Here is a 12,900-nt window from a genome sequence, read left to right as displayed (position 1 = left end):
CATAATTTTGCATTTACTGAAAGGAAGAATATGCGTAGCGTAATGAACATAACACTTCTGAAAGTGTATAGCATTAGAGAGCACGATAATACATTAAGATGTGCAGAAAACTGCAAACTGCAAACATTTCCATCTAATGCACAATAGAGTATGAAAAGTCGATAAAGAAATTTGTTTTTATGCAGATATGCCTGTAAGTATTTTTAAGTGGAAAAGTCAGGTTAAGCAAAGTCTAAAGTCATCACTATGAACAGTAGCATGCTGATGAGGCAGCTCACTCATTATCCAACAGCAGCACAATGGGATTCAGCTCCTTCCTGGGTCGGTAATAGGCACGCAGCGGCACTATGAAGTTGTACAAGCCGTTTCCCGCTGTCTCAGCAGAAACGATAATCAACTTGTTTTTGAAACCATACGCCTTGGCATCTTCAAAACTATTGTGTCGACAACCCTGAATCAAACACAAGTAAAACTCATGATGGACTGGAATAAATAATGATATCTGATTTAAATGTATGGAGGGATTTAACAGACTAAATTAAAAGAATACATTATGAAATTGATGGGTTTACATTAATATTTAAACATAGAATATCGTTGTTGCTATACATAGATAAAAGTACAATAAAAAGAAAGCATTAATAAATAAACAAGTCATGAAAAACATTTATTTTTTATATAATGACAAAGTGAAATACCTGAAATATGCCTTCAAATGAAATGAAATATGAACTGAAACACCTTAAATAAAATGTAGCATACAACATAAAGCAAATAAATATAATATGAAAGTGAATACTTCATGAAATGTTGCAATCAATAAATATAATCATGATGAAAATGATGAGTAAACATAAATAAATAGTATGTGAAATGTATTTATGTAAAATGAAAAGAGCTTTAGTTTTAGTTATTTAATTTAGACTGTTAAATCCCCCCATATAAATGCATTAGCACAACTACACACACAAGAAGCTGTTGGTAAATACTTTTTGGACAATTCCTCTTTCATTAAACTATCCCATAACAATGAATTAAACTGAATAAGAATATCAGTATTTCAGGGTGAATTAAGAGTTATACACTCACCTTGTCAAGTCGTAAACAACAAAATGGCGCCTTTTGTTGCAGAAGGTGGCAAAGAGTTGGAGAGCTTCCAATGTAAGGGGAGTTTGGAGGGTAGCCTTTAATACACCTTGAAAAAGTAGAAGGATATAAAATGTCAAAAGTCTGAGAGTGAATTACAATAAATTATTTTAATTAAAATGCACAGAATATACATACATGAACCCCTGACTCGACTGACATCAATCAAACTAGAAAAGCTTTATTTTTTTTGAAAGCATTGCATATAAATGATCAGTAGAGGGCGCTGTAAGTGCACTAAACATTCAGCAGCTCCGTACAACAGGGATTTTCACGAACTCATTCTGTTCACCAGAGGAAGTATTAGGAGACACAGGAGCAGAACAGAGTCTCAATGCTGTTCTGTAAGAGACTTATTTTTAAAGTCTTTATCAGTGGTGTGTGTGTGGTCGTGGTAAACCCTATGTTGTGGGGACAAATGTATGGTAATACCACAAATCTTTGACCTTGTGGGGACATTTTTTGGTCCCCATGATAAAAAAAGGCTAATAAATCATACAGAATTATGTTTTTGAAAATGAGAAATGCAGAAAGTTTTCTTTGAGGGCTGTGTTTAGGGATAGGTTAAGGGTTAGGGGATAAAATATATAGTTTGTACAGTATAAAAATCATTATGTCTATGCAAAGTCCCAATAAAACATAGAAACCCAACATTGTGTGTCTGTGTGTGTGTGTGTGTGTGTGTGTGTGTGTGTGTGTGTGTGTGTGTGTGTGTGTGTGTGTGTGTGTGTGTGTGTGTGTGTGTGTGTGAGAGAGAGAGAGAGAGAAAGAGAGAGAGAGAGAGAGAGTGCACATGTCTCTTCCGGCTCTGACTGACATAAGAAAAACGCTGAAATCATTCTGCAGCGTGACCGCTGAAAGGCTGATAACTCCTAATATATTTAAGGTTCATCTGATCTTCCTGAAAGCAATTAAATGTAATTCAACAATCGCAATAGAGAGAGTGCACAGTAAGGAAATAACTAGAAGTAATTGGGATCAGTACAATTTTCTTTTTTTAAATAAATGAATAGTTTTATTCAGCAAGGATGCATTAAATTGATCAAAGATTTCTAATATTACAAAAGATTTCTACTTTTACTTCTTTTTAACTTTATATTCATCAAAGAATCCAGAATTTTTTTCATGGTTTCCACTAAAATATTAAGCAGCACAACAGTTTATCAACATTAATAATAATAAGAAATGTTTCCTGAGCACCAAATCAGCATATTAGAATGATTTCTGAAGGATCATGTGACACTGAAATCTGGCGTAATGAAGCTGAAAATGTAGCTTTACCATCGCAGGAATAAATTACATTTTAAAATATATTAAAATAGAAAACAGTTATTTTAAATTCTAATGATATTTCACAATATTACTGTTTTACTGTATTTTTTGATCAAATAAATGCAGCCTTACTGAGCATAAGAAACTTATTTTAAAAACATTTTAAAATCTTAATGACCTCAAACTTTTGAACGTGTAAATGCATAGGATTTTATTGGTCATTTTATCATCCACTGGCGATTTTATTAACCTTTTTTTTTTTTACTAAAGTAAAAGCACAGCTTCACACAACAAGCCGAATGATTGTAGTCTCATTTTTTTTACATTTGCTGTCTGTTCAAAAAATCCCTGAGAAACCTCATTCATTTTGTGCTTTTGACAACATTATTTACTCTAAGGCCAGTGCTCCTTCCTCATCTGATTGGTTGGTCTCATCTTCTGAGGGGTCACTGAGAAGATCACAAGGCAGGATGGCAGAAGAATCGGCGATCTCCAGCACAGGGGCAATGCTGGGTCTACGACTCCCAGCTCCGTTCTCCGTGGGCAGAGCCAGTTTACTGCTGTCAGCCGGAGGATCTGGATTCTGCAGGTCAATTGCCACAGTTCCTGCAATACAATACAAATGAGCCATGAGATTGGAGGTTTTCCTTTTTCGGTTTTTGGGAAGGTTCAGGATGAGTAAATTCATATAGATGTGTTCACCGGTCTAAAATTTGTTGTCTGATCTGATATGTCAGCTGCTTTTGTGCAAATTTAAATGCAATGAAAACGGGCAAAAAAAATATTGCATTATGAATAACATTTTTGCCGACATGACTCAGAATTGAGGTAAATTCCAGTTCATTTCCACCAACGCATGAATAAAAACTGAAAAAAAAAAAAGTGTAAATTACTAGGAAAATTCCTACATATAGAGTAGATAGTATGAATGTTTAAATATAGCATTTCATAAACGCACTGAAGTTGACCTCAACCCTGATTTATTGCTTTTTATGAATAAACACTGATTTGCACATTTCAAATCAGTGCTTTAAATTGCAACCAAAAATCTTTAAGCACCGTGAGGTTTAATTTAAAAATGCTTAAGGGAAGAAAATGTTCTGAAGGGAAATTCTGCTGTTATGCAGAAGATTGTTCTGCTGTAAAGGGCTAGTTCACCCAAAAATGAAAATTACCCCATAATTTACTCACCCTTAAGCCATCCTTGGTGTATATGACTTTGTTCTTTCAGCCAAACACAATCAAAGTTATATTTAAAAATATCTTGGCTCTTCAGAGATTTATAATAGGAGTGATTAGAGGATGAGATTTTGAAGCCCAAAAATGTACATCCATCCATCATAAAAGTAATCCACACAGCTCCAGGGGGTTAATAAAGGGAACTGATGCGTTTGTGTAAGACAAATATCTTTATTTAAAACTTTATAAAGTAAAATAACAAGTTTCCGGCATGATAGCCATATGCATTCAACTTAGCTCTAAAAAGCGTTAACTTCCGCAACGTAGTACACAATGCTACGCTATGTCCTACATTATAATGAGTATTACGTAATGTTATTGTGTCCTACGTAAGTTAATGCTTTTTAGACGCAAGTCGAATGTGTATGGCTGTTGTGCTGGAAACTCATTATTTTACTTTTTTAGTTTATTTTAGTTTTTCGATTTGCTTCAGAAGGCCTTTGTTAACCCTCCGGAGCCATGTGGAGTATGTTTTATGAGCAATGGATGCACTTTTTTGGAGTTCAAAATCTCATCCTCTAATCACTGACTGTGACTGCCATTATAAAGCTTGGAAGATCCAGGATATTATTTAATATAACTCCGATTGTATTCGCCTGAAAGAAGAAAGTCATATACACCCAGGATGGCTTGAGGGTGAGTAAATCATGGGGTAATTTTCATTTTTGAGTGAACTATCCCTTTTTTGGGGGGAGGGGGGTCTGTGAAGAAAGGTTAATGGACTAATTGATTATAATTGATTATGTTAGAGCGTAGGCCAGGGATATTTTACACATGCAAGTGCAGTTACCAAGCCAAATTGGGGGGAAAAAAGAAAAAAAAATCTTCATTTTCTAGGTAAAACACCCTGCAGGACAAAAGACTTGACCTGTGAATACCTAATGGAAATGAACGGGAGAGAAAGGTTTCTGTAAATGTTAACATTTACACAGACATTCACTAATGATGTCTTATGATTTAACTGTGCTAAGGAAACCACATGCTCAGACTTACCATATGAAGTAGACTGATCAACTTCAACAAAGGAAAAACAATAAAAGAAAGTATATTTTATCATGAGCATGACTTGAAAATTCTTCTATATTTTGATAGATTCATCCTGCTACTGCTGCTTCTGAGTGTTACTTTCACACCACTAAGTGGCATATGGCAACCATATGGAAATTGCATTAAACCAACCCTGCGGCTGCACTGATGTAAACAAATTAAAACTTGTGCTTCATATGTTTAGCTGTTATGTAACAAAAACAACACCATTAATGTTTAAATCAGTAATTATTTTGCAATTCTGCTTGGTGCTGCTAGTGGCACTAGTGGCTACATACTGAAGCTTTAAAAAAACTTGTTTTTTTAATTCAACCCTTAGTCTGATGATTAAAAGTTTGAAGACTTCTGTTAATTACATGACTTTCAGGTAGGTTCCCTCACCCATGCTTGCAATGATGCTTTGCACTGGGAGACGAGAGGGAGCGTCATACACGCCGGTGGCCGACAGCCCTTTGCTGTGCTTTTCCTCCTGTTTGAAGATGAAGGCAGAGTTCTCCTCCTTAGTGATGTTAATGTAGTAGCAGGTGTCTGTGGCAGACATGATGTGGCGAGGACCGGGGTTCAGCAGTATGCTCTTATTGTCTTCTCTTTTCGTGCCAATTAGGCAGACACCGTACCTAAGGGAAAGACGATTGTGGAGTGTTTAGCATGGAGTTTAAAAGGAAAAAGCATAGTTGTAACTCACTTTTATTTCAGATGATCTACATCCAGTTCCTGCTTTGGGGATTTTCATTATATTACATTCAACTTTATTGTCATTTTGCAGAGTACAAGTAAGCCAGAGCCAATAAAACACACTATCATCTAAAAAACATCTAAAAAGAAGTGCATATAGTAATATATCATGTGAATAAAAGCATTACGATACAAATGGAAAATGCAGTACTGTATACACGAAAGTAAAGTGAAATTGACCATTATAGTGCAAATGAGATTAGGCAGGTACAGTATGAGCCATATAAGACTGAGCACACTACTATATATATGATGTAAGACTGCAAATATCATGTGTCTATAAGATTATCATTTAGAGAAATTAATACTTTTTTTCGGCAAGGATGCGTTAATTTGACTCTTCGCCGGGAGTTTGATTGACAAGCAATCTAACCAGTCGTAATGCCGAATCTGCCATTTTGTCCAACAAAGCAGTCAGGAGTTGGAAGATTAACCTCGGTGGACTTGAACTTGAAAAATGGTGTGTATTTACGTCTTTCCGCGTTTTAAACAACATTCCTTCTCATGTTCATTCATGTTTATTTGATGCTTTAATGAACTAGTAGGAAAGGATGATCGGTTCATGAGGCACTACAGCAATCTGTCAGGACACAATAAAAAGAGCCACAAAACGTTTTTTTATTGTTCAAATTTCTTAAAAAATTACACAGTTTGAAAGCTGGGACTTTGTTTAATATCATAAGTAACCTGCTCTGTCTTGTCTGTTGATGTGTTGTCAATGTCCTCTTTGCTCTGCAGTGTATTTTTCACTGCGTGTGGCATGACAGCACCATGGCTTGTCGACAAAGCAACAGTAACTAAGGGGGGCGGGTCTTTGCGAAGGGTCAAATTGAGTAAAGACTTTTATATTGCTACAAAATATTTCCATTTCAAAATATATGCTGTTCATTTAAACTTTCTATTCGACAAATATATATATATATTCTATAAAAAAAAAAAAAAATATATATATATATATATATATATATATATATTATACTACTACTACTACTATACTACTACTACTACTACTACTGCTACTACTAATAATAATAAAATAATAAAAAATGTTTTTTGAGCATCAAATCAGCATATTAGATGATTTCTGAAGGATCATGTGACACTGAAGACTGGAGTAATGATGCTGAAAATTCAGCTTTGACATCACAGGAATAAATTACATTTTAAAAGATATTGAAATAGAAAACAGTTATTTTAAATTGTAATAATATTTCACAGAATTACTGTTATTACTGTACACCGTATAAAATGTTTTTTTTTTTTTTTTGCATGGTCTTTTTTGAGTTTTACTTCCAAAAGTTGAGACGACTTTATTTAATTTTGTCAATTCAAATACATCGGACATATCAATTGGATAAATACAGTAAATTAAGTTTTAAGGTTTTACAGTATATTTTTTTATCAAATAAATGCAGCCCTGCATATTAGACTGCTTCAAAAATATTTAAACATTTTACTGACCCCAAACTTTTGGATGATGGTGTAAGTAGGGAATGTGGTTAAAAAATATCATGAATAAAATTCAAAAAGGTGTAAAATGCAAACAGTGGTGTGTGAAGTGGCAAAAGTGGAACAGAAATATGTGCAGAATACAAGCATGCTTAGTCAATAGATGAGTTTTTTTTAACACATTTATCAAGAGGAACAAAAAATGTAATATTTTGGGGAGGGTTTATAAAAGAATCATTTCACACACATCCGAATAGTGAATCGTGCAGATAAATAAATGTTAAATGTTCCACAATCACTCACTTTTTATGCGCATGGAAGGAGGCGTAAGTAAAACTCTTCCCGTCATATTCGCCAAAGAACTTGCTGTCCATCAAACGGATGTGGTAAACTTCATTCCCCGAGCAACGGCCATACGTCCTCTGCCACTGTTCTGGAGATGTCTGTCCCTCCCTGAAACCCCAAGCAAACAGTTAAAATGCAAGCACAAAGATAACACTCCAAACAAATGTGATATTACTGTTATTTGGGGATTATTTGAGATTTTTCTTTATGAAATGGTTACCTCAGCAAGTTCAGAATGATCAGTCTCCCTCAGACAAATGTTTACAGAAAGTTTAATGGCATTGATTGGCTCTCCTAGCAAATCTGCTCTGACTAATTATTTGTGACAGTATTATTTGTTAGGGATCACAGAATTGGAAAGGTTATGTGAGGAGCCATTATTCATTATTAAATCCTTCAATAAACTAAACAGCATTTCAGGAAACACTTCTCGTTACATCAGTGTCAAATGAAAGAAGAAAGACATCAGTACTCACTGTCCACGAGACGTGTGTACCAGCAGTGTGACCAGTGTAGAGGTGGCTGGACACACACAGTTGAGGGCCAGCATGGCATACTTGAACTCCTCTTCACACACCACATGATCTGGAAAACAAAACATACCTACACATAATCTATGTGAGAATAATATAATATAATATAATATAATATAATATAATATAATATAAATTCAGTCTCACTTTCAATTTTACAGAATGATCAGCTTGAATGTTCTCTTAAAAATGAAGGAATTTCAAGAAATCAACTCTCAAATAACAAAGCACCAAGCACAGATGGGCTCCCTGCTGAACTCTATAAACACTTCTATTGGAGACATTATGAAATTAAAAACTCCTCAGTTCCACCACATTTGTGCACTGTCCTAATCTCAGAACTTCTAAAGCTAAACAATAATCCAACGTCACCACCACATATCACTAATCAACATGGCATCAACATCATCAGAACAGCAATTCAATACTAGTGCTCTATTGCACTGGATGACTCCCATCTCAACATGTAGATCTAGAATATAATTCAGTGCAACAAGCACACATAAATCTTGCTTTAATTTTTAGAAGTTACAGATTGTCTAATCGTCAGGACAGTTTTCACATTTTACACTTTTATTGACATTTAGTGACATTTTATGTTTAGAAATAAAAATACATTTAAATGCTACTTGCTTTTTAAGTAAAAAAGTAAAAAGGACTATATAAAAAGAAAATAAATTTAAAGGACATTTTGGTCAAAATGTCTGAATATTTCTGAAAAATCAACAAGAATAGATTAATGTTTACTAACTGCACATGAAATGAATTGACTTCAGGAAGGCAAAAGACTCACCTGCAAATTTGACATGGAATTTGTTCTCCGGTTTGAGAATCTGGACATATAGAGGACAGTTTGGAGCAAAGTCCTTCACAGCCCAAGCTCGCAGAATGGTTTGATGATCCTATAAGAACAGACAGAATTCTTGCAGCGTCATGATATGAAAACTTACATTATTTCATTTTGCCATTAATAGTAGATTAAGTTCAGGAAAATTAGTTGATATGTTCATATATTTGTGAAGAGAAACACAAGTGTCTTTTAAGTGTCCTTAAAGGTGCAGTGTGTACATTTTAGCGGCATCTATCGGTGAGGTTGCGAATTGCAATATAGAGAAGCTACGGTGGCCAACACAGGACAAAGATGTCGTCTGAGACAGCAGAGAGTAGCCAGCCAAGCAAACACACTCTGTAGAGCAGTTTGTCTGTTTAGGGCTACTGTAGAAGCATGACAGCGCAAAATGGCGGCTTAACATGTAAGTCTCTTTAATTAATTGATTACACAAATATGTGAAGTTTATAGCTTAAATGATGTATGCAATTTTTGTGTGCATAAACAATTTATAATGGGTAAGCCTACAATATGATAGATTTTGAAAGATTTGAAAGATGAAAAAAAAAATAGTATCATTTTAATAAAGTATGAAGAACATTAACATATAGGCTTCAAATTTCTCTTTAGCTTTAAGACTACTTGCATTCCATTTAAGATTTCAAGTTTATATTATGGTTAATTTAAAGGTGCCATCGAACATTTTTTTACAAGATGTAATATAAGTCTAAGTTGTCCCCTGAATGTGTCTGTGAAGTTTCAGCACAAAATACCCCATAGATTTTTTTTTAATTCACTTTTTTAACTGCCTATTTTGGGGCATCATTAACTATGCACCGATTCATGCTGCGGCCCCTTTAAATGCTCACACTCCTTGCCCACGGAGCTCGCGCTTGCCTTGAACAGCATAAACAAAGTTCACACAGCTAATATAACCCTCAAAATGGATCTTTACAAAGTGTTCGTCATGCAGCATGTCTAATCGCGTAAGTACAGTGTTTATTTGGATGTTTACATTTGATTCTGAATGAGTTTGAGGCTATGCTCTGTGGCTAACGGCTAATGCTACACTGTTGGAGAGATTTATAAAGAATGAAGTTGTGTTTATGAATTATACAGACTGCAAGTGTTAAAAAATGAAAATAATGACGCTCTTGTCTCCGTGAATACAGTAAGAAACGATGGTAACTTTAACCACATTTAACAGTACATTAGTAACATGCTAATGAAACATTTAGAAAGACAATTTACAAATATCACTAAAAATATCATGATATCATGGATCAGTTATTATTGCTCCATCTGCCATTTTTCGCTATTGTCCTTGCTTGCTTACCTAGTCTGATGATTCAGCTGTGCACAGATCCAGACGTTAATACTGGCTGCCCTTGTGTAATGCCTTGAACATGAGCTGGCATATGCAAATATTGGGGGCGTACACCCCGACTGTTACGTAACAGTCAGAGTTATGTTGAGACTTGCCTGTTCTTCGGAGGTCTTTTAAACAAATGAGATTTATATAAGAAGGAGGAAACAATGGAGTTTGAGACTCACGGTATGTCATTGCCATGTACTGAACTCTTGTTATTTAACTATGCCGAGGAAAATAAAATTTTTAACTCTAGGGCACCTTTATAAAGTGAATATTGTTTTGATCAAAACAATTGGGTTTCTTTTCTTGTGGTTGGGAAAAAGTATTTCTTTATTGACTTCTTGTTGCAGCACTAATAACTTTTACTTTTGGCAAGGAACTGTATAACAAGGCTGTATTTACAGCTGCGGTGCGGTCCACTTCATTTCTGCTGCTGAGGATGAAGCACGCCTCTGCATCGTCCATCCTGCAGGACACAGAACATCATTACACATCAGTGTCACTCAGAAAGGACACTTCACTATGCTACTGAAAATCACTATGCTACCTTCTATCTATATTACCTATGAAGTGAATTCCTTCAGAAGGACTGCACATAGGTAATAGGTAATTATTGCAATCTTTCTCAGAGTCAGTACGGAGGGTCAATTTCACGGTATACTAGCCTCACGTCCAGCAGATCACTCTAGTGTTAAGTTGTTTCTTCTCATTGACAAAGTAATATTCTCTGGTTTTCCCACTCTTACTGTTTTCTGGACATGTTTAAGGTTCCAATTAAGCAGAATCTGTGACATGCTGTCAATTACCACAGTAAATAATTTTGACTCTTCCCTTAGTTTGTAAAAACAAGCAAAAAATTGTGTGTAATGCTCAAACAATGGAAGTCTGTGGTGTATGCCATTGCAGTGGGACAAATGTCTTAAAATACACACTGCATCTCAAGACACTGCTAAATCCAGCATCACAAACACTATCTATCCTTACTGTGAGACTGTGTAGATCAGACCACTTATATTTGTAAATCCACATTGTGGAGTAACAGACTCAAAAGTTATTAAAAATGCAAAAGCACACATTCACATAGAGTGCAAATGTAAAAGCATTACATTTACTGGTGCATTAAATTACAGTTACAAAATAACCTTTGTGTATTTGGGGAATGTACAGTATTGTGAGATTACTAAAATATGTATTTTTGCATTTTTCTGCTTGAATTGCAGCATGCATTTGTGAGAATCTTTGATCTTTGATACCTACAAACAATAACCAGGCAAAATCTACAATACTACAATGATAATAGTGATGTACAGTACACCATGTGTAAATATATAATCAGTTCTATATATATTATAGTATATATAATTCTGAATGGCCATCAAAGCAGAAAACTGTTCTTTGGAAGTTCTAACCAGCAAACCCACAACTCCTTGGTGACAACTGACCTGTGCTGAAACGGCAAGTTTCATGACATAAACAGAAGTGCTTTAAAAATATGAGCTGCAGTGCACATTTCTGTTTTTAAACCCTCAAAGATGCTTGATCGCATAGACTTCCATTGAGTCAGTTACTGCAAGAAAACAAATCGGCATTAGCATGTCAACATGTCACAGATGCTTTCAATAGAGCTTGTTTAAAACCCAAAACATTTAAAGCCTAAAGACATACTGTGAGGAATAACTTACTGGCAAAAGAAAGGAAAGCACTCACAACATGCATTATTCATCCATTAATATGCAGCAGCAACAAACACATATTAAAAGTAAGAAAGCATTTTTTTTTCACATAGAGACTTTTAACAACAAATGCAATTTCCTCATGAAGTCCTTTAAATTTCTACCTTCCAATTACAACACAGAGATTATACAACTGGCCAAGAAACTTGGCCAGAAAACCGACTGAGTTTTATGAGAAATTCATGCACTGGAATATAAAGTGTGCATATTGAGACAGATTTGCTGCATTTATAATGAAGGAATATAGTAGGATTTTAAATGCAGTTACATTGCAAGAAAAAGCACATATATTATCCTTAAATTTCAAGGCTGCCTTAATAAGGAACAGATGGGCTTGAGACTGGTGTCAGGTTTGGCTCTGATGGTGAAGCTTGCAGGTTTGCTCTTCAATTTTCCACAAGACTAATTTAGTTTTTTGGGAGCCTGTCCAAAGCTTCCATTTGGAAACAGTTAATCAGTAAGCCTTTGCTAGTTTAAATTATAGAAATGCCACATTGATGTACTGTATATCACTGTTAAAATATGACATCGTACTTATAACTCAAGTTTACTAACAGCTCTTTCACTCTTAGACTCTGAAAAGCCAGAAACACAAGAGAAGATTATGCTAATTTAATTAGCTAAACTGTTTAACCTGCCATTAGGCCAAACCTTACCGGTGAAGCATTGCTGTGCACTTTATAGTGAGATATAAATCGTCCACCACAATTGCTGTTTTAAGTACCGTACTTGCAAGTTGTACTATTGATGTTTAAATTTGATAGGCAGTGGGACTGCGAGTTGTCTTGTTTAATATAAAACTGTCAATTAAAGGACTACACACCATATCTTCTTCTGTCCTTAAATATCTTTGGTGAATGTAACTCTTAAAATACTGATGAATGCACAAGAGCTCTCGCTGACAGGCTACATGACAAATTAAGGTCTCTGACACTATTAATCTCATTCCAAGGTCAATTCTCAAATGTTCTCGGTAATCTAGTCATAGTATTAATGTATTTAAAAAGGACTTGAAAGGATGAAATCACTGGCGGCTACAGATAAATTTGCAGAAATATTAGACTGATCTCTCCATCAATTTAATGGCTCTCTCTTAGACTGAAACGCAGAGTCAGAACCTCAAATCGGTAGCGGCCCTGGCTCACTTAGTGCCTTACTTTTTGTTTAGTGTGAAAAAGAACATTTCTGACATTTTGTTCC

General features: G+C 35.0%; 1 protein-coding gene across 17 annotated transcripts in view; it reads right to left on the bottom strand.

Moving 5' to 3' along the window:
- kcnt1b (potassium sodium-activated channel subfamily T member 1b) overlaps positions 1 to 12,900 on the bottom strand; it is a 105,193-nt gene that overhangs the window by 14,814 nt on the left and 77,479 nt on the right. For 11 of the 17 annotated variants that reach the window (XM_048189314.1, XM_048189311.1, XM_048189315.1 and 8 more), the window contains 9 exons: positions 10,370 to 10,433; positions 8,560 to 8,668; positions 7,710 to 7,836; positions 7,192 to 7,341; positions 5,086 to 5,321; positions 4,651 to 4,671; positions 2,811 to 3,024; positions 1,090 to 1,195; positions 279 to 451 (listed from right to left, as the gene is read on the bottom strand). In XM_048189314.1, coding sequence (XP_048045271.1) covers positions 279 to 451; positions 1,090 to 1,195; positions 2,811 to 3,024; positions 4,651 to 4,671; positions 5,086 to 5,321; positions 7,192 to 7,341; positions 7,710 to 7,836; positions 8,560 to 8,668; positions 10,370 to 10,433 — 1,200 coding nt within the window. The remainder of the gene's footprint in view (positions 1 to 278; positions 452 to 1,089; positions 1,196 to 2,810; positions 3,025 to 4,650; positions 4,672 to 5,085; positions 5,322 to 7,191; positions 7,342 to 7,709; positions 7,837 to 8,559; positions 8,669 to 10,369; positions 10,434 to 12,900) is intronic. The other 6 variants (XM_048189317.1, XM_048189324.1, XM_048189328.1 and 3 more) reach the window with 3 other exon arrangements.

Source organism: Megalobrama amblycephala, linkage group LG4 (genome assembly GCF_018812025.1).
Source record: "Megalobrama amblycephala isolate DHTTF-2021 linkage group LG4, ASM1881202v1, whole genome shotgun sequence".
Classification (NCBI taxonomy): domain Eukaryota; kingdom Metazoa; phylum Chordata; class Actinopteri; order Cypriniformes; family Xenocyprididae; genus Megalobrama; species Megalobrama amblycephala.
Note: the sequence above shows the minus strand (reverse complement) of the source record. Positions and strands in the feature narration are given on the sequence as shown.